Source organism: Centropristis striata, chromosome 22 (genome assembly GCF_030273125.1).
Source record: "Centropristis striata isolate RG_2023a ecotype Rhode Island chromosome 22, C.striata_1.0, whole genome shotgun sequence".
Lineage (NCBI taxonomy): Eukaryota > Metazoa > Chordata > Actinopteri > Perciformes > Serranidae > Centropristis > Centropristis striata.
In genome coordinates, this window is record NC_081538.1 from 7972562 (window position 1) to 7995375 (window position 22814).

The 22814-nt window shown below is 39.3% G+C and overlaps 1 protein-coding gene across 2 annotated transcripts; it reads left to right on the forward strand.

Moving 5' to 3' along the window:
• Positions 1-6939: 6939 nt before the first annotated feature.
• On the forward strand, positions 6940-22585 carry aebp2 (AE binding protein 2). 2 transcript variants are annotated; one of them, XM_059326305.1, is made up of 8 exons: positions 6940-7537; positions 13120-13345; positions 14302-14409; positions 15001-15187; positions 17638-17762; positions 17859-17926; positions 20675-20792; positions 22094-22585. In XM_059326305.1, the coding sequence occupies exons 1-8, from the start codon at positions 7017-7019 to the stop codon at positions 22124-22126; spliced, it is 1386 nt and encodes a 461-aa protein (XP_059182288.1). In that variant the 5' UTR covers positions 6940-7016; the 3' UTR covers positions 22127-22585. The 2 variants fall into 2 exon arrangements, with proteins under 2 accessions (XP_059182288.1, XP_059182289.1); XM_059326306.1 differs by having other exon boundaries at positions 20675-20788.
• The last annotated feature ends 229 nt before the right edge of the window (positions 22586-22814 follow it).

The window sequence follows — 22814 nt, forward strand, 5'->3', positions numbered from 1 at the left end:
TTTGCCTGCTGTTATTATTCGCCAAATTTCAATGTAAATAATGGGCAATAAAATATACAGCCCTTGCTTTCTGCCTAAATGTATTCAAAATTCATCAGAAATGAATATAAGGCTTTAGCTCTTAATTATATAAATTAGATAAGGTGGATATCTAACTGTTTGCTTAGTGTTTTACAGTTGATCTGCATTGGAGGGACTGTAACAAAAAGTGTCACATTGATTTGTTCTCTAACTTCTACCAATTAATTGTTAATGTAACTATGAACAGCGTAACCACCTTAACTTAACCCTAAACCATACTGTTTACCTAAACCTTAGCAAGTATTATCCACCAGGCCGATTGGACTCCAACGTCTAGGGACCTCCAAGATCCCACAAACTGTGGCCTCATCCTGTCTTTGTTTTTTTAGGGTCCACACAATGCCAGGTGACAGTCCCTGACACTGAGACTTTCAGGTGAAATCTATTGTATTTGTAGAGATTATTATTATCAGGGCCCAACCACAAAAATGCCAGGGGTAGTGTCTTAGCCAGACATTGTTCACTCAACTCCCCGGGAGCTGCTATTGACAGACGGGATATATACTATAAACTATGCATAAGTAACCTCCTTTAACATAATAATAATTGTGAACTGTTTGTCATAACTTTGTTTAGTCTATTTAATTCATTCATTCATCCATTATCCGACCTTGGGTCACAAGAAGCTGGAGCCCATCCCAGCTGACTTTGGGCATTATTTGCCATTCTAATGGCATTAATTGGACATAGGATAACACATTCCTTGCCACTGTGAGTAAACTGTTTTGCAATACACCATTCAGCACCAAGCCCAACAACATTTATGAATGAGTCAAGCTTCTTGTTCCATATGATAGCCACACACCCTGATATCCTACCTCTGACTATACCCATGCCAAGGTCTAAACATAGAACGCAACAGTTCACCAGAAGGTTGCCAACAACTATGCAATGAGCTTTATCCCCTACGCCCTGGTCCAAACACAGTCCACAACAGTTGTACGACATAATCCAAATAGTCATTTTCGTGAGACTAGTGAGTGCCCACAGCAGCGACAGGCACTCTCATTCTCCCTGCAGCAGGTGCAGTGTTGGAACGGATAAATCCAGTCCTGAGCGACACGTAATAGTGTCGGACAAAGCTCATGGCAAGTTTTGGTTGGCACATTAATCCACTGGGACTATCTGTTGCCTTCACTTCACAGTGTCCAAGCGTGAGGCTCCAGCAGCTGCAGCCTCCAGCCGTCAGTGGCTGCAAACACTGCAGCTGATGCATGTGCACCTCAGAAACACTTACACCTGTTGTTAGCTGTATTGTGCGCTTCATCAAGCAGGCCTCAGCATACAGCTGCTATATTCTTCTGAGTAGACCCAAGACATCAACTTTGTTAAATATCACTGGTGGAAGCTCTTCCAGGGGAACGAAACACAAATCTAGACATATTCTCCCCCAATCGTTTATTACTTTTTAGGTAACTCTTTATGTTGTTGTTGTTGTTGTCTTTCTATGGCTCTATATGGGAAACGTTTCATTAGTAGAGTAGTGGGGCAGAGTTCAAAAAACAATTTCTTCATGGACTCTATCTATCTCTAGGTTGCATCTTGGTAACCTGAGACAAATCTTTGCACACCATCCTAGCCATCACACACTGTAAAATGCCAGCGCATCTGCTGCTCATCTCCCTTTTCAACTAGAAAGTAATAGAACAATGGCCTGTAGTGAAAGGGCGTAGCATGTACTCTCAGAACTAAATCAACAAACTATTTTCTATATTGTACCTGCCCTCTAATACCTCTTTTCGACCAACGTCCACCTAGTTCTTTTCCTGGGCTGGTGCTGGTTCGCAATTGGTTCAACTTAGGAACCGTCTCAGAAGCTGTTTGCTTTTCCACAGGCTCGAGAGAGACGTCATTACGTCACTGTATACATCTGGAAATGTCAAGTTTAATAAAAACGGTGGCAGACTATATGGTCTCTTCACAAATGTTGCTCCTGGCTTTGCGAGTCTACATTGGCATCCAAACATCACATGTACAACACATTTGTGCTGCTCATCTTGATCCCATTTATAAGGGCAGTTATCCCGCCCCCCAGCCCCTGACGTAAGTGGTTTGTGGTTTAAGATCAGCAAAGAGTTGGTGCAGCTCTGGAACCAGTTTCCCAGGCCGAGAGCCGGTTCTTTGGCTGTCTAAAAGAGGAACTGGTTCAGGATTAGACACTGGCTCCGAACAGCCCTAGAACTGTCTTGGTCAAAAAGGGGTATGGGACAAATCTTTGCACACATTAGGAGGTAGCAATCACACACTATAACACACCAACACATCTGCTGCTCATCTCCCTTTTGAACAGTAATAGAACAATGGCCTGTAGTGAAAGGGCGTAGAATGTACTCTAAGAACTAAATCAACAAACTATGTTTTACATTGTACCTGCCCTCCAAAGGGTTTGTGAAGCAATGTTTGAGGAACTGTGGCTAAAGCTGATGACCAACAGCCTTTGTTTTCTTGAGAGAATGGCCGTATATAATCCCTACTTTAGCTGGACATGTTTCTCTCTGTCAGTCACACATGAAAAATACGTATCTGTCAGGCAAGGCAGCTCAGCTCCCCAGCAGGAGTCCTCTATAATCCCACAGCCATGTGCTGTGTCTGCGCAAGCTTGTGTGTGTGTGTGTGAGGCCTTCAATAACAGACCAGTTACTCAGCCCATAACTAATTGTCGCTTACTGTTTGATGTCTTTTGTTTGGCTTGGAGGTGCCTCTTTTGCAGTGTATGATTGCTAAGTGTGTGTGTGTGTGTGTGTGTGTGTGTGTGTGTGTTGAATGGATGTTATTTACACGGTTGGAGGTACGTTTTCTCCACTGATAATCAATTTGGTTTTAAAAGAAAACATGATATGTGTGTTTTTGCTCTTAAGGAAACGGTTGCTAAATATAGAAGCCATAATTCCACTTTATTTATGGGTTTTATTGATGTATCTAAGGCATTTGATAGAATTAACCATGAAAAGTTAAATATGATACATTTTTTAGAGATCTCCCAAAGTATATTATTAAATTATTGGTTTTGGTAAATGGACCTGCACTTATAAAGCGCTTTTCTAGTCGCTTTGCGACCACTCAAAGCGCTTTACACTACAGACTGCGCTCATTTACCCTTTCACACACATATTCATGCTGGTGGCAGAGGAGACCCTAAACGGTGCCACCTGCCACCATTTGGAATTCATTCACACACCTATGAACGCAGCATCGGGAGCAATTTGGGGTTCAGTATCTTGCTCAAGGATACTTCGACATGTAGGCTGCGATCGTCACGGATCGAACCACCAACCCTTCGGTTGGGGGGCAACCCACTCTACCAACTGAGCCCTATTTTTTTTTTCTGGTATGCCAATCAAACCATGCACATAAAATGGGGGAATACTTTGTCAGCTCCATTTTAATGTGAGCAATGGTGTACACCAAGGTGGAATTCTGTCTCTGATATTGTCTAACGTTTCTATGGATGATTTTTTTTTTGCAAGGCGGGCTGTATTGTTAATCATCTCATGTATGCTGACGACCTGGTAATTCTGAGCCCATATAGTAATGGGGGCTGCTGCAATTATTAAACTCGTGCTCACAATATGACAATGATTATGATATAACATGTAATGCCAATAAGTGTAATGTCATGATTGTGAGAGAGGACAGGACAAGGACAAGGTTAACTTGTCTTCAACCTGTGTGACAATCCTCTCATGACATGCAATAAAATACCTTGGTGACTTTACTACAGATGATTTGAGTGATGACAGAAATATCTATAGACCAGTGGCGGTGGGTCAGGAGAGGACGCTAGGGCGCCGCCCCTCCGTCAAATATTGACTTCAGAATGAGTACCCAAATATTGACTACATCCACTGCTTTGTAGTCGCAAAAAAAGGGCAGCAAAAAGACATAAACAATGTTAAGAGTTGTTCAAAATTACTTGAAACGGCTGGTGAAAGCATCCCTTGTTTTGTATCTCAATATATGGATGAACTTCCATCTGTGGCTTTAACAGCCTTGACGTTTCTTGCCTACTTGGGAACATCGTACATCCAAATCATATCACTGGAAATGCTGCAATGCAGCCCAAAACCCGCGTGAATCTTTCCAGAAAGAAAACAAGCAGCATTGTTGGGACCAGCACTGGGGGAAACATACCAGTTAGAAATACCAAGCTGGTGAATGTCTTTGTTACAAATTTTTTCACTGACTTAGACACTGGCTATTTGCCTGAAAGACAAACTCGGCCGTGAGGTTACTTGTCAAGACATAGACACTGCTCAGAGAGATGGTTCAGCTCCTTCAAAATAACCTCTGAGTGAAATGAGCTGAGTGAAATGTTTGAGCCGCAGCCTTGGTCAGAAGCATTGTTATGAGCTGTACAAAAAACGGTAAAATAACAAAATCTTTGGCCATGATGGCATTAATATGTGTCTGAATTCCATGTAGAGGCCAAAGAAGCTTTTAAAAACTGTGCTTTAAAGGGAAAAGAAAGGCATGGCCTAGAGTGTGAATACACAAAATGCGGAAATGCTAGATTTAAATATGCTGTGTTCTTTATTATAAGAAATTCAAAGCAAACTCCATGGCCAAAAAACTTCAACAGAATAATAATGTGATTAACAATAGTAAGATGTCATCCAGTATTGATGGAGTAACCAGGTCTGACAATAAGACATTACAAATAGAAGTCCTCTAAACTGTATTTAAGCATTAAGTAAAATCTATTGAGTACAACTAGCAAAGTGACGTGTATAAACTGTACTTGAAGTAGAATTATTTACAGTACAGTAAAATGTTTCCTGTCTGTGTTTTACGATTATATCTGATGTTTTACTGCTATAGATGTATAATATATTATAAGTTTAAGTAGGTAGGTAATTTAATCCACAGCAATGTATTGTTTTTAGCATGACTGTCCTGTAGACCGCATATCTCTAAAAAGTCAACTTTTATTATCAAATTTATTCTAAATGGGAAAAGAAAGTAAATGGACAGATCTGTTGTATGGATTTCACTGCAGAGGAGGATGAAAAATTGTAATCTGGAAAATTGTCTTTCAGACAAATACAGTGCAGTAAAATGTACTTGCTTTCGAGATATGATTGAAAGAAGTAGCCTACAATGTAACCTCATATGGAAACACCGTGTTAAGTGCAATAAAGATGCAAAGTAGTAAGAATGTTTATTTCCTGATTTATAAACAAAGGGTCCACAGAGGCCACGACCACGACACATCTGTCTCACGCCCTCATATATCACCAGTCAATTCAACACCAAGTCAGCACCAGTTATTTCAACACACCTTTGAGGACAGTAGGAGCCAGCACCACTTCTTACATACTGCTGTCCCCCCTTGCATGACCAGCAGGTGTCGCTGTTAAAACATTTTATTCAGAATTTCTATAATGGATTTCCAAAGAAAAATGTTTTATAATGGTGTACAGATGTGATGTATATATATAGTTTGTGGATTATTCTGGAGCCTACTATCCCTAACATATTTATGTTATAGCCTATTATAAGAGCTTAGCCCACTTCTCTCCATTTTAACACAGGCAATACAGAAGAACACTTTAATTTCAATGCAACAAGTCGATCCGCTCAGAGTTTCACAGATATATTGGAGTGAGCTATGGTTTGAACCAAGAACGGCCACGAAGGCTAAAAAAATGATTGATGGTGGCTGCAAAAATGTGCACCTTGCTGTGATAAGAACGTGCCATTTCAGCACTTTCTGAGTTGGATCATTTTTCTGTTTGTCGGAACACGTGGAGCTGAGAGGCCACAATGCCGAAGATCATCTATACTCATGAAGATGAGTCACTCGCTTAAAAAAAAGTTCAGTCTGCTTCTCTTTGCAGTGCTGTTTTGCCCACCTATATCCATGTAAAATTATATGTATATACAGTTGATTGAATGATCAAGTTAAATGATAATGAATTGTTTTATTGTTTTTTATTTAAATACATGTCCGTTAATGTCACCATCTATTGCTGAATGACATAAGGGTTTGTTTTTGTTTTTCTAGTGTTTTGTGTGTGTTTTAGTAATTTTTTGTAAAAAAAAAAAAAAAAAAAAAGTATGTGTTTTCGTGTGTTTTCGTAATTTTGTCTTTTTTTCCTAGTGTTTTGTGTGTATTTTTGGTGTGTCTTTCTGTGTTTTTGTGTTCAAAATGTTGATCCAGTAAGTCAAAATGAAAAAAAGAATAATCACATAGTCACATAGGTGAGGTTGTGCTGAAAACAATGATACCAACATGGCAAGGTGAACCCTTTTTAAGTCGTTTATGGGTCGGTGACAAATAAGGGTTGGCAAGATGTCAAATGGTGTAATCACAAAAAATGATGAATATTAAATACTTCATCCACCTTCATTGTATTTAAGTTGACTTATACATAGAATTACTTAATTTTTAAAAACATCAAATTTTTATTTTTTTATTTCTACATTTACACATTTCGTCAATATCGAACAGAACATATTCTAAATACAACCATTTTTTTCAAAAGTTTTGACAAATTATGTAAAAATTAGTTATATACCATAGTGTTGCAATGTAAACGTGGATTGTATATTTTTCTCATTTTAGTTCACATTTATTTCCCTGTAGGCCTATATAATCAGATTTTTATGAGAAGAAAAATACTGGTTACACCAACTGACACTGCGTTAGATCACGCCATTGACCCTTATACAGGCAGAATGAAAAAGAGTCAAAAACCAACAAAATAGCCCCAAACTCCAAAGCGTTAATAAACAAAGTTATAGCTGGATGCATGTGTAAATATGTGAGACATCTTCTCAATAGACGAGCTGTGGCCATGCGGAGCTCCGACGTCATGCAACCCCCTGCTGTACACTGTTTTACGCTTGGAGCGGAGAGTGTGAGTGGAGAGAAAAGGGCAGCCTGAGGGCAACTTTTCCAATAGGGCATCACGGAATAGCTTTTCGTGCTGAAAATGGCTCAAATAACGAACGAAGGGGCCGAACGAGATTCGAAGAAGACATCGGATCAAAACGGAACCGGTAAAACACCTGAAACCGGCAAGGAGGGACAGGCCGTGCCGGACCCCAAACAGGAACCGGGCGACAACAACGAGCACAGAGCAGGAATGGATGTGAACAGTCGTGATGCTATCGTGGCGAACGGAGATAACCTGTCTTCCGTCCCAGACACCGAGAAGGAAACAGCGTTACCGACGGAAAATACCGAAAACGATGAAGAGGAATCATGCGGTAAACTCTCTGAACCGGGGAAAAGTCCCGCACAGGGGAGTTTGGCGAGTAGCACTGATTCCGCACAAGAGGGCTCCCGGGTATTGAAACAAGAACAAAGAGAGGGGGAGAACGTGTCCTCCTCACTGCCTACCGAGCGGACAAAGACCGCGGAGAAAGCCGAGCACGGCTCCAAGAGACCGGCCAGCGTGGAGCTGACCCCGGCCAATGTGGAGCCGCTCAGCCGGATGGATTCAGAAGACAGGTCTGTTCCAGTAGTAAGCAGTATTAGGAGGCCTTGTGCCGATTTCTATAAGAATATGCGGTGTGAGGTCACAATATCGTCACCCTGTTAAAATAATCGCCTAACTCATTTTTTCAAGTTTTGCAGGAAACGCAAAAAAACTTCACCAAAAGTGTAACATATGACATTTATTGATAATAATAATAATACATTTTATTTATAGAGCACTTTTCAAAACGCATGTTACAAAGTGCTTTACAAAGACAAGTTAAAAACAGACATGAAACAACAGAAAAAAATTATGTTAGAGAATGACATAGTTCTGTGCAATTAAAAGACAGATCAAGGGAAGGTAAAGTTCATGTAAAATCAGAAAAGGCTCTCCGATAAAAGTATGTTTTAAGAAGAGATTTAAAAGAGATCGCTGACCCAGCCGACCTGATCATTTCTCTCAAAAAGCATGTGACAAAGAATGGCTATTGGCATAGTAATAACACTGTGTAAATTATGTAACTTAAGAGAAATAAATGACTTTTTCTTGCTTTTTTGCAATTTTTTGAACATGCCTTTGTAACTTAAGCAAGATATGGTAACACTTTATTTTGAAGGTGTCTACATAAGAGTCACACAAGCCTGTCAGAAACATGACATGACAAGTATCATGAGCATTAATGTTACTTCAAAGTGTCATTAATGTTCATGACACATCCCATGTCATGTTTATGATACGCTCATGTCACTCTTGTGTAGACGCCTTCAAAATAAAGTGTTGCTTATCTTGTGTTGCTATCTTGCTTAACTCACAAAGGCATGTTCAAAAATTGTCTAAGTCACATTTTATTTTGACTTGGGCATAATAAATCCGCTTAAGTCACACACTTGACATAGGCAATTATCTTAAAGGGGTAAAATCACATGATCTGATCAACTGAGGATGTAGGTGATTTTACCATAGGTGGCCTGTGTCATGAGGAGAAGATATAGGCAACAAAACAATTTTGACAAAAAAAATAATAAAAGAGATTCCTACAGAGATAGACTTTTTTTCTTTTAAGTAAAATTAATTTTTTTACTAGACTAGAAACAGCAGTTGCAGTCACACTTGACAAATACACCAGACTCCATTGACAAAAACCAGTCATTTTACCATGTCATAAAATACTGTTCATTCAGAGTCGACAGAAATAAAATTAAACACACACATGGGTGAATTAAGAATTGATTTTTTACCAAGCCAGCGTTTGTGATTGTTGGAACAATAGAAACACTAACCATACGGTTTGTGAGTTTTATTTTGTTTCGGTTGACTTTCAAGTAAGTCTGTTTAATTACATGGTAAAATTACTGTTTGTCTCTGATTTTCTCGTGGAGTCTGGTGTATTTGGCAAACGCAGTTTAGCTGTTTCTGGTTAAACAAAAAGGATTTTATTCTTTACCAAAACGGTCTATCTCTGTAGGGATCCTTTACCTAATGTTGTCATAATGTCAGGCACATAATATCTATCTGAACCTATATGTAGCAAAAATGAGCACCAATCGCGGGCAGCCTGTGACTGTCAAGAGCAAGACTAAAACTTGTTGTACCTATTATTCTTCGATTTTACCAAAATATGTAAACATAGGGTCGGTAATAGTAAGTATAGTAACAATACACTGTAAAAAAAAGAAACAATAACTACTCAATAAAATTGAGGCAACAGATTGCAGGCAATATTATTAATTAAATCTAACTACGTTACAAGTTGAGTTAATAACAACTTAACAGGAAGTGCCTGTCAATTAAAAACGGACTAATTCTATTGTGTTGGATTCAGTCAAAATTCTCTTGATTTAGAGTTACATACACATAAAGATTATATTTAATGTCATCAAAATAAGTAGATTCTATCTCAAACATTTTTATATTAAAGCTACTTAAACAACTGCCTCAAAATCAAGGACGCATTTATATTTAATACATTTTATCAAATATATTACGTAAAATGAAATGACTATAGGAAATGTATTACAGTGTAGATATGATGAACATAAGAAACAAACTTCTTCTTCACCATCAAATTGTAAAATCGTATCGAAAAATTGCCACATTTACACAAAGGCCATCAACATAAATGAGGCATATGCTCAATTAGCACTAGACTTAAAAACAGCATTACATGTATCTCTCCAGTTTCCATTCTGCCACTGCTTGTGTCAGTTCTTCAGAGAGATGCTCCCTTGTAAGGCTGTTATAAAGACGGAGCTTAAAATCGCCAACTCCAAATTCATGTAGTGGGTAGTCAAAGTTAGATAACCTTCAGTAGCCCTGGATGTCCATCCCTCTTTAGTAAGAGGGGTGTGCTGGACAGTTATTTAGCAATTTCCTGTCTTGTCTGAATAACATTTGGGAATTACTGTGTTGCTGAAGTGACAGCAGGAGGGGATGTGATCGCATTGTTTAAGTCCTTCATTTATGTGCTGAAATCCTGCATCCTCCATGACTGCATAGGGCTGCATATGTTTAGCTATTAACCCCTTAGCTTTAGTTCTGGATTTTGCCCTATCTGAGGCCCCGTTTACACAAGGACGCTTGCGGGTTAAAAACGACAAAATATTTTATCAGAAGTGCCTTTCGTTTAGACGGTGACAGCGTTTTTGGGGCTTAAAAACGAAAAAATCTGAAACCAAAGTGGAAAAGTTGAATCCGCTCCTCCGTAGCGTGTCCGTCTACACTGACAAGACGCAAAACTGCTCAGATCTGCTCACGTCACGTTTGTGTTTACGTCACATACATGCTCCAGTACAGAAAAATAAACAAACATGTGGGATTATTTCGATGCGTTGGACCTTCAAACTGCTCTGACAGCTCTAATAAACTTACAGGAGTCTTTCCACCAAATGTACAGGATATGTACAGATAGTATTAGTGAACAGAGAGGGATCTGGAATGACCTCTATCACATTTTGGATGCAGCAATTGGTGGGAGGCGAGCCAGACGGCTTTGGACGAGACCTGGGAGATCTAGTGGATGGTGGAGAACTTTGTGGAAGGAGTAGCTGATGAAAATGCGTGGTGTGAAAACTTCCACATGCCCAAAGATGCTCTTATCGCTTTAAGTGATGCCGCCTGGCATGCATACAATCCAATTCCACACACTTTTGCGTCACCGTATGCAGCAGATTTCCTCCCGAAACGCTCGTCTAAACGAGGAATAAAAAGTGAAGACGCGACGCCACTTTTGCATCTTCTGTTCAGACTGTCATCATGTAAACGTAGCCTGAATCTGCATGGAGAGGCTGTGTAATACAGAAGGAATTATTTTTATCTGACTGTCTCCTCCTCATGCAGTCAACAGACCAAATGCTATTATATCTCCTATGTGTGCAATCATATTGGAAGTATTGGCGCTGTTCATACTTTTCACCAAGCAGCACAGCTGTTTCTCTCCATCTTGCAATTCCCTGCAAAGGCAGTGGGCTGTCCACTCTCTAGTGGAAGACAGAAGAAAAACCCACCAGAGGCTGATGCTATATGGGGTCCTTGGCATTGCTAAGTTTGGGAACCCCTGGTTTATGGCACTGGAACTGGTGAATAAGATACAGTTAGGTCTACTCTATGAACAAAAACACACCCATAACTTCCTATTATAATATAGTTACTTTGTTGGACTTTTATTTTGAAAAATAGCAATGTCATGGGTGCTTTTATTCTACTACACTTGCTTCAGATACTCAATGCTTCAAGCTAACTTTTGGTAATCCTGTTGTTGTGGTAGCTGTAAATGTTGACTCACTAGAACTTTTGTTCCCAGCAGCTAGAAGCTGGTGTGTGTTATGTAGTAAATGTTTGTGTGTTGCAGAAGTGTTGGTCCTCTAGTACAGTAGTTCTCAACCTTTTTGAGTCGCGACCCCCAATTTAACATTCATGTTGTCCGCGACCCCCGCTCACTGAACACAATCTCACGCGCACAGTTTAGATCACCCAAAAAAAGAAACAAAATGACCAAAAAAAGGAAACAAAATGACCAAAAAAAGACACAAAATGACACAAAAAAAGACACAAAATGGCCAAAAAAAGAAACAAAATGACCAAAAAAAGACATTAAATGACCAAAAAGACTAAAACACATTAACACTTTAACACAGTGGAGACAGAGCTGACTTCCAAAATGATTTGGCGACCCCCAGAAATCATCTCACAACCCCAATTGGGGTCCCGACCCCAAGGTTGAGAATAGCTGCTCTAGTAGGACCTGTAAGCACAGCCCCCACAAAGAGATGGACAGTGATTTGAGCAGATGGTTATCATAGTGGGGTTCACACAAAAAAGTGCCTTGAGATAGAAAGTGATGGTAGAGTAACATCCAGATACACTCAATTTCTCCCCGTCTCATACTGTACAGGAGACTGCTGATGTGCTGTCACCATGTTAACTATATTTTAATAACTGTGATAGTCGGGATCTTATTGAGCCAACTGTTTGCAGTGGAGATAGCTTTTATCTATATATTTTTTAATTTGATATGGAATTAGACCATATCGCATATATCGATATAGTTCCATTTTTTTCCCTTTCTTTATATATAAACTCTGCCCGTACTAGGGTTTGTCATATTTAGTTCTTTTGTAATGTTCATTATTCTTTTCTTGTATGAATGTATTTATTTCAGAAAAAGATTGGCCTATTTAATTTTATAGGCTATTTTTATTTAACCCATTGAGGCCTAAAACGCCTGTAAAACCTCTGGGCGATTTTAAAATAAGACCCTAAAACCTGAAGTTTTTCTGGAAATTCAACAGAAGTGTCAACACTTCTACTAAATAATAGATTTTTCAGCCTCTGTAGCAGATAGAAATTAAATTCAAAAAGTATTTGAGAGCTTATACAAATACTACAAAACGATGTATCCGCTTTCCAGGCTTCAATGGGTTAAGATGTTTTTTTTATTTAAATGTGTACTTTATGGAGGTTTGATTTTTTTTAAAAAGGTACTCCGTTTCAATAAAACTACTTGTGACATGTCACATTTGGCTTTGACTTTGACTGAACATTTGCTCTCACTTTGCGATAAAAATATCGGGATATACAGTACAGGCCAAAAGTTTGGACACACCTTCTCATTTAATGCGTTTCCTTTATTTTCATGACTATTGACATTGTAAATTCATCAAAACTATGAATGAACACATGTGGAATTATGTACTTAACAAAAAAGTGTGAAATAACTGAAAACATGTCTTATATTCTAGTAAGCAAACAGTGGCTACTTTGAGGAATCTAAAATACAAGACATGTTTTCAGTTATATTAAGTACATAATTCTATATGTGTTCATTCATAGTTTTGATGCCTTCAGTGAGAATCTACAATGTAAATAGTCATGAAAATAAAGAAAAACACATTGAATGAGAAGGTGTGTGTCCAAACTTTTGGCCTGTACTGTATATCGTACATCGATATTCAGCCTAAATATATTGGGATATGACTTTTGGTCCAAATCGCCCAGCCCTAAGCCAGACCACTCTCCAGTGATGATATGGTGCTGGGGAAGGAGTTCTGGTTATGCAAAACTAATGCCAGTCTAACATGGGTTTTTCTTTCTCTTTCATGTGTGTATTCTGCAGCATCGGCAGCACCCTGATGGACATGGAGAGCACGGCGTCCAGCGGTCGCTCCACCCCGGCCATGCTCAACGGTCACGGTGCGGTGGCGGGGAGTGGCTCGGCACCGGTGGGCAGCAAGTCTCTGAGCTACACATGCTGCTGGGATCACTGTCAGCTGCTGTTTCCCAGCAGCCCTGACCTGGCTGAACACATCAGAGCCACACATGTGGACGGACAGAGAGGAGGGGTCAGTGATTCACTGCCAGGTTTCTGTATGCGTGTGTTGCTCTCAGGGGCGTGTTTCTGTACTTCGTTTTATTTAGGAAGGCTAAGGCTAAAAACAATTTTTTCATGTAAAAGCAACTTGAGTCCACATCTGGCTTTTTTCTAAAGATTTCTGCTCCCACTAAAACACCTAAACAATCAGACAACCTCAAACTGTTTTCTTCTTTTTCATCATTTTAGTCAGCAAACAATCCAACCGTTCAATTCAGTTAGATAATAGTTTCTGTACTTGTTCAGCTACTTAGACGTTTAAGTGTGCAGGACAGGCTTAATTCATCATTATGCAAATGCTCTGTTTCGAACTGGAGAGTGCTTTGTTTTGAGGTGGGGGAACAATGCCAGTTTAGTATGGATAGAAGGCCAAAAACTTGAAAAGGAGAGGACCAGAATGCCTTGTTGACTAGCACAGAGAAATGCAAGTAGTAGTTGCTGCAGCCCTGCAGAGAGGCAGAGCAGGACGTCCTCCCCTGCCCACCCCCAGTGCATCAGCTGTGCAGCGTTCATAACAAATGGGAATTTCAGAAGCTTTTTAACACCCAATGTTTTAACTTTATGCATGCATCATGACACCGAACTGCATTAATGTAATGAAGTACCTTAATATGTGAGGTATTTAATTAGTTGATAATGACATTTCTATATTCCAGGAAAAAATATAGCACAGCGCACACCATTTGAATTATTAAATTAAGACATATCATGGAATTTTTGCCTAATAATGCAAAATAATTCAGGTTCCCACAGTTTGAAAAGGGGCTTTCAAAAGAATGTTCCCAGCAGGACTATTCAGAAAGTATTATTTTAATCTTTTTTTTTTCCCCAAGACCAGCTGTCTTATAGTAAGCTAAATAATCTCACCACCATAACTGCTCTGTTGACTTAGTTATCAGTGTGTGCTTGTATGTGTGTGTCCCTCAGGTGTTTGTGTGCCTGTGGAAGGGCTGCAAGGTGTACAACACACCGTCCACCAGTCAAAGCTGGCTGCAGAGACATATGCTTACCCACAGCGGAGACAAGCCATTCAAGGTAACCATGTGCAATAGCGTATATGTAATAACATGTAATATCACATTTACATAGACCAGGGGTGTCAAACTCTGGCCCGCGGGCCAAATTTCGCAAGGCAATACCAAATTATTATATTATTGTACTATAAAAGCTGACCCGCCGGGATTATACGGCGCATTTACCGCTAATACTAGATTTATTATTGTTATTTTATTTTTAAATGTATTAACCTGTTGAAAAACTTTATTTTGATATTTAAATCAGAAGGATGCAAATAGAAAAGAGGCATAAGATTTTTATTTAATAAATTAATGACATTGATGTGTTTTTTATTTGAAATTTGATTTTGCATGTCTGCTCTATTTAGTTATATATTGTATGTTTATAAGCATTGCTGGTTCCATATTTAATGTTAAAGCAAAACATGTTTGGTATATATTAAAAGGTTTATTTGTTCAATTTTGGCCCGCAATTTTATTCAAGTTTTACATTTTGGCCCATTGTGTATTTGAGTTTGACACCCCTGACATAGACAGTCATATGCCACTGTGAGCCTGAATTCACTCTGTACCATCTCAGCTCACTGACTAATCATCTGTGTCCTTTCAGTGTGTGGTGGGAGGCTGCAACGCCACGTTTGCCTCTCAGGGGGGGCTGGCCCGTCACGTCCCCACTCACTTCAGCTCACAGAGTTCATCCAAAGTATCCAATCAGGGAAAAATGAAGGAGGAGTCCCCATCCAAGGCCGGCCTCAACAAGAAGAGGAAACTCAAGAACAAACACAGACGCTCCCTCCGTATGTTCAACACAAACACCCTCATACACCTGTATATCCTCATAAGTAAGCACTAATGGGTTTTGTAGAAAGCAAACATAGACGCTGAAGAACGAAACTAAAATACTATTATTTGGGTTGCAGACAGCATCATACACATCACTAATACAAATTAGGGCTGGGCAATATAGCCTTGAAATAAAATGAAATTTTTTATATCCAACTTTTTTTTATTTTTTTTATTTCTTAAAATCAAACTACAAATGACAAAAAAATGAACAATATACTTAACAAAATCAAACTGATTTTCTCTTCTGGGTTTAAGAAATTGACCTGAATTTCGCTCTGGGGTTAAAGTGCAACCAAACACAATCATAGAAGTATGCTTGTAAACTATATGGGCAAATTAAAAGATAAATAAATAGTACTTTGCAAAAGCCTGTTTCGATAACGGACGCTTTCATTTTAAAAGATCGAAAAGAGACTTGATCCTGTCGATTTGTAAAACTTACTCAAGGGAGATTACACTGTAAAGATACTGTCAAGTATAATTTTTATGTTTTAGCCCCCGAAGAGGCATGAGGTTGGTTTTCACAGTAATCTTGCATATTTAAGTATTGTGTGTTTAAACAAACTTTGGATTTTATTTAAACTCGATATTCATGCTAGCAAGGTTTGATACACTCATTGGCTTATTCATTTACGGCCACAGTACAGAACGCTTGGCCGTATTTCAGTTCAATGAGTACTGATACATTACTGATAATTTTTTTTTAAATACACAGATCAATTAAAAATTAATTGATCTTCGATTAATTATTCCCCTCCCGAGTACAGGACATGAGGTGCATGCTTGCTGTCTTTAGTTTCAACATTCTTCTTTGTGTCTGTCTACTTCCTTTGACTTGAGTCATGCTATGTTGCATGTACACACACACACACACACACACACACACACACTGAACACCCTCAGCAGGGGCAGAGTGGTATTTCTTGGCCAGATGATAGAGCCTTGGGAAGTTTGGTTTGTGTCCCTTCCACCACTGAAGTGGATCAGTGTCTGTTAGCGTTACTTTGCAAAATGCAGCACGATTGCATCTTTTCTAGATTTCCCCTGGGCCTGTTCCTGTCACACCAAATACAATGCCAAAACGCTTCTGCTAATGTTTTCTCCTTTTAAGTGGTTTGTGGGCTACTGCGGTGTCATGCATCAACCTTTCTCCCACTCGGCTGCATGTCACAGTTTGAAATGCTGAAATAAGTTGGTCGCACTGCTGCCTTCAGTTGCAACAGCCTTTAAAGAAACTTTGCAGCAGACAGTGGTTTTTTGTTCAAAGTCTCACGCCACAAAAACGAACCAGTTCCAAACTACTGACGAGAACGTGCCTTTTTGGAGAACAAACTCTTCTCTGCTTGCTGTCATGTTGTGTAGGGCCGAGCCCGATTTGAACTACTTTTTTTTAATTTAAAAATCGCGTTTTGGGGATTTCGGGGTTTAGTGTCAGATGGTGTAAAGGCAGACTAGAAACTGGTGGAGAAGAAGGGGTATGACATGCAACATAACGAGGCTTCTATTAATAGCTGCGTTTCCCTTAGAGTAAAAAGTGTCCGCTGGGAAAGCCTCGGGCCACGCCCTCTCAACTGGCCGCTCACTGGCAGTGTCTCCATTACAGAAAAACTTATGGTTTTTGATTGTAGCGTAATTGCTTAGTGACAGTTTCGACTGTGATGTCACATACGCAATGGATTTAACACGGGAGACGCGCCAAACATAAACAATAAGGAAGGAGACGCAGAAATAGAAGGAGCATAGCTTGCTGAAACAGCATGCGCAACAGCATGCGCAACAGCTGCGCCCACGGTCGCTAACTCTATACAAAGTTATCGTTGCTGATCATATACAAACGGGCATCGCTTACTGTGCATCTTTTTCCGCTACGCCGGACTGCACTCTGAAGGGATCACTATGAAAAGTGGCGAAAAGCCGGCACAGATCATTCCGGCAATATAGCGGGACCAAACTATGAAAGGGACTTATGTTTCTTGTAGCTTGCTTCTTCGCCGGCTTTTAGAAATGGCGCGTGTTGTTGCGGCGTCGAGTACTACGCCACATCCCGCTTAGTGTTCTGTCCAATCAGCAACCAGGCTTTTTTGGGGGGAGAAAAACAGCCCCGCTCTTCGACAGAGATAAAAAACGACCGCATCTCGCATTCAACTTAAGGGTGTTTCGGCGAGTGAGAGCCGCCTCATTACGGGTATTCGACTATAGTGGAAACGCACCCAATAACCGTTTCTGATCATAAAAAATATATCGTCTTTGATTAAGATCTACTCAGATAGGTTATGAAATACAATTTCCTTCAATACATATTCATATTTAAACTTAAGTGAAAGACATAATATTTATTCGGTCCCTCAACTGAACACACACATTATAATTATTTATTTATTTATTTTGTTAACATTTCCAGCCCGACCTCATGACTTCTTTGACGCCCAGACCATGGACGCCATCCGACATCGAGCCATCTGCCTCAACCTGGCAACACACATCGAGAGCCTGGGCAACGGACACAGTGTGGTCTTCCACAGCACGGTGGGTGCACACACACACACACACACACACTAGCCAGTATGCTTTGTGCAGCAGAGCATTGTCTTATTTTCATGCCTGTGTATTGTGTACGTTCAGGTAATAGCCAGGAGGAAAGAGGATTCTGGGAAAGTGAAGGTCTTGTTGCACTGGACTCCTGAAGACATGTAAGTCTCCTCCTCCATCACTCTCCTCCTGTCTTCACTCTCTTCTCCTGCTCTGCTCCCCTCACTCTCTTCTGTAGACTAGATGAAGTTATCAGGTGATAAGTCAGTTCCAACTGCTGAGAGGATCTTGGACACAAATTAAAAATTGAAATAAAACTTTTAAAGCCTTCAGGGCAGCTTCAGAAAAGTAGCTGCTTCTTACCAATATGTCAGCCACACAGTTAGCCTCACCTCAAGATGAACTCTAACTAAAGTTAACTTTGGTATAATGTTATTCCTACCAGTTTTGTTGGAATCCTTCCTCTAATCAGTTGTTTCTTTTGGCCAGGACAGACAAATTGTCAGATTTGGTTTTATTTCTTGGATGGACTGCCTAACTAGATTTATTGAATTTTTTTTTTGCCTTTTGCTGTTATTTTTGGATCAAATGTACTTTTTCAGTATGTTCTTTCTTTTATTGAATTCTTCTCGAAGTATGATTTTATTCCTCCCCCCGACCAATTTGGCTTTCTTTTCTTCTCTTCTGCCATTTAAGCAATTTATCAGGCCAATTTAGAGGAAGGATAACCATAAACTAACATTCTCACTTGGACTGATAGAATCTCTAACAGAGCTGTAATTACTAAACTCTATCCTTGACTAAACAGTTACCTGTTCAGAGATTCTGTGCAACACCCGAAACTAAGTTCCTCAGCTAAGAAAAAACGTGTCATACTTGAGGAGAATACTTAAGATGCTTTTTCCAACTGGCCCCTTATTTCTCAATCAATTCAACTCCCATAGCCATCGTACCACAGCAGCATTGCATATGCAGATCTACTGCAGGACTGCCACAGCGTAGACTTTAATAGAATATGTAAATATATTCTACATGTGTTTATATAAGGGGGTGTCAAGGGGTCCAGTCTGGACCATTGGATGAATTTGCAAAGTGAAAATCGCTATAGATTGCAATTATTGTAATTATATGTAAATATTTGTGTAGATCGATAGGTTTTCTGTAGTCAGTAGTCTCAATTCAATCATTCAGTCTACTTTTTTTATTGTTTACTTATTTATCTTACTTTTAATTATTAACCCTTTGGGACCACTATGGACATTTTCAGCCATATTTGTCATTTTTCACTTTTGTTTTGGCAAAGTTTAGGCTATTCTACTGCCCATGACATGAATTTTAGAAGAAGGTTTTAGTCTAGTGTCAGATTTAAAATTTACTACCCTTTCAGACCCTTCGGGCTGAAAATGTCCACCTCTAAAAAAAATGCTATAGAAACTTAACAGATTAATATTTTTTTCTACTTTTTTCTGCATAAACCTCTTAACCTCATAACCTCTTTCCTTCCGCCCTGCTCAAATCTACCAAACATTAAAAGATTGAGGATTTTAACCCTTTAAATGCTAGTTTAATTACATGATGTCACTGTTTTTCAAAGAAAAAACAAACAAAAATGTAGTTATTTTCCACAAAATAAATAATTTTTGGCTGGGGCACTGGTTTTTATCACAGCCTTGGATATGTCAAAGATTAGCAACAAAATTGATTTTTGATGCATTTTTAGTTTGTGTAGTTTTGAGCAGGGCGGAAGTTGTGTAAGAGGTTTATGCAGAAAAAAGTAGAAAAAAATATTAATCTGTAAAGTTTTTATTGCTTTCTTTTGGAAGTGGACATTTTCAGCCCACATTCGCTGCTGTATTACTGTAAATTCATCTGCGGTGGAAATAATGAAGGATCTCAACCAAGAAGAAAACAATAACTCTGTGCTCGCTTGTCGTTTCTTTTGACAAAGACAATTTCCAGCGGCAGCTCCTCTGTGAACAGCAGCCTACGAGCAGCATGTGAGCTCTGTAACCGTGGTGCTCCGGCATAGGGCCGGCTACTCGTTAGGACAGTGAAACCCCAAGCAGACAAATGGGAAGAGCAGTTCATTTGAATGAGGAATTAGTGATCGACTTTTCTGCAATTTTTCACAGTCTACAAAGGCCGCGTTCAGACTGCCAGCCAAAATCTGATTTTTAGCCCATCCAGATTGGAACTGGATGGCTCTTTTTGAAGTCTGAACAGTCACAAATCACATGAAATCCGATTTTTGCAAAATGGATCGAAACCACATTCGGGAGGTAGTTTCAGATCGCATTTGGACAGATGCGTCTCAGTCTGAACCGCTCCAAACACTCATCTCACCGGTCTCACAGCCGCGCCCGACTCATGCGGGCCCGACGGGGGCGTCCATCCGCCCGGTTTCTCCCCTGGTGCGTCTGAGATGTTCTGCACCTCTACTGGACAGTGATAAGGCCAATATACTGAGGTGACCTGCCTCCCTCATGTTTGTTGCTGTTGTTGTTGTCGCTTTCGCAATTATATGACGTCAGGCGGCGTTACGACGTCGGACGATCTGACGCCGTTACTATAGCAACCTGTCAGATCAGTCAATAATGTGGCCCAGTCTGAACAGAGCCATATCGGATTTGGACACTTGCTAAGAACAGTGTGGACAGTCAGCCCTAAAAATCGGATTTGAGTTGGAATCTGATTTGAATCAGATTCGCCTGCAGTCTGAACGCGGCCTAAGTCACCCAGTGGTCCAGAATGGTGTTCCACATGTTTGACACCACGTGGTTAACATGTATCTTTAAATGTTCACACGTCAATATTTCACATGTGAAAAAAAGTCTGATCCAAAGTGCACATGTTGGCCTAGATCCAGTGTTAATAGATTTTTGCCATTCCTCTGTAAATGTATGTGTCAGACTGCCAGATGTGTGGGTGAATGAGGGAGACAGACTGCAGCAAAAGACCAAGGTGGTTCATCTGTCCAAGCTACCCACGGACACCGCCGTGCTGCTGGACCCCAACATCTACAGGTGTGTGAGTAAAAACATGAATAAAATATCTTTTTTTTTTTTTTTTTCAACTCTCTTTATTAATTTTCTCATTTTGAACATAAAACATAACAGTCACACATCCACGATACACATTTACACGTACACAATCACATATAAGTGTCGTTTAAATTATATTAACTAATATATCTCAGTATGAAAAAAAAAAACAGATAAAGGGGGTTACTTTAAGAAACAAGATTGTACTTATATATATCAATATACCCAGACATGTATACATTCAGTAAAAACAAAGACAGAAATGTAAAATTAAATAAATAAAACACAAAGTAAATAAAAAATTTAGAATAAAAAAAAAAGGGTAAATAAAAATTCTTTCCTTCTAGTGGGGGTTAAGAGCACCTCTAAAACTTGCCAGACTATGTGTTGTGGTTAAAATGATCAATAAACGGCTGCCAAATTCTATAGAACTTTCCCTCCTGATTTTTCAGTAAGAATCTGATTTTCTCCAGCTCTAAATGTCTCATAACATCCGTCATAAGATTTGAATAAGTTGGGGCTGTCTCTTGTTTCCAATAAGGTAGTATCAATCTTCGAGCAAGTAAAGTGACAAACGAAATCATACTATGTTCCATATTGCTTTTCGTCATACTTGAATCAACAATTCTGAGAACCGCCACCAATGGGTCTACATTAATAGGTCTGTGTAGAATATCTGATAGAGTCTGAAAGACTTTGAAGACTTTGACTTTGAAGAAAGTAATAAAAAATAGTCTTAAAAAATCCTTCTCTCATTATTCTGGCATTTAGCAAATAGAAACAATTTTGGTAATTCTAACGGACCTAAAACAGGAAAAGTGATTGTCTGATTTCATGTCAGACAGTGAGAAAAAAAAGCATATGTGCAAATGATTACCCATTTTTATAAATTAAACCACTTAAAAGTTTATTAGGTAGTTAAAATGAGCGGAGTGGAGTCATTTCACAGTGTGGTATTAGTACTTTTACTTAAGTAAAGGATCTGAACACTTCTTCCACCACTGTCTTTTTTACTTCTTTACTTTTTTTTAAACTTTTTTTTAATTTTATTTATTTATTTTTTTATTTTTTTTTATTTTAATTTCTTTTTTTTTTTTTTCTGCACATGCGCGAACTTTCTGGCTTCTGCGCATGCGCTGCTTTTCTGCGATTCTGCGCATGCCAGCGCTTCTGTGTAGAATATCTGATAGAGTCTGAAAGATATTGTCCCAGTAATTTGATTGGTTTTGGCAGCTCCAGAACATATGACCCATGAATAAAATATCTTAACCTGTTTTTCTCCCACAGGATGTTCTTCTAACAACTTCCAGGGGAACTTGATGCTGATCCAACCTCCAGGGGACGTTGTCTCCTTTTCTCTTTGTCTCCATCTCTAGGTCCCTCTTCTCCCCTCCCCTTCTCCCAGAGGATGCTGGGAGTTTAGTGACTTATTTGTCATGGCTGTTTGAGGCCACCAGTATTATCTGCATTAGGTGCTGAGTTTACAGAGGGCATGTAGGGAGAGATGTTGCTTGTTTTAGGTAAAGCAACTAGACTGGAAACTAACTGACAGAAGTGTAACTGTAGACAGACACATGTTAAACAGAAGCTGTGTTTGTAAATACTTGAGATTTGTAATATATTTTTATACTTTGAATTTTTTTACTGTACTGTAGATAGATGTCTTTTTTATGTGAAACATTTTAAATAGATGTTTTAAAAACTGATAACATTGGTCATGTGCATATAGCTGGCATTGCTCTGGTTTGATGTCAATAAACTTTTCCAAGCTCCACTCAGTCTGAAGTGTCCTGTCTTCTTTTCTTGCCAGCTGGAGTGTTAATTATAGTGGTGTGTCGTTCGTGAACGGGTTGTTCAATTTGAAGTAATTTTTTATATGACTGGGAGTAATGAGTAGTCTCAATGAGTGATTGGTTCATTTTCACGAAGTACGTTCCCTCGTCACAGGACAGGAAACTGAAATGATTAGTTTGAGACTCAACTATGCGTCCTCAAGTTTCAGTCTGTC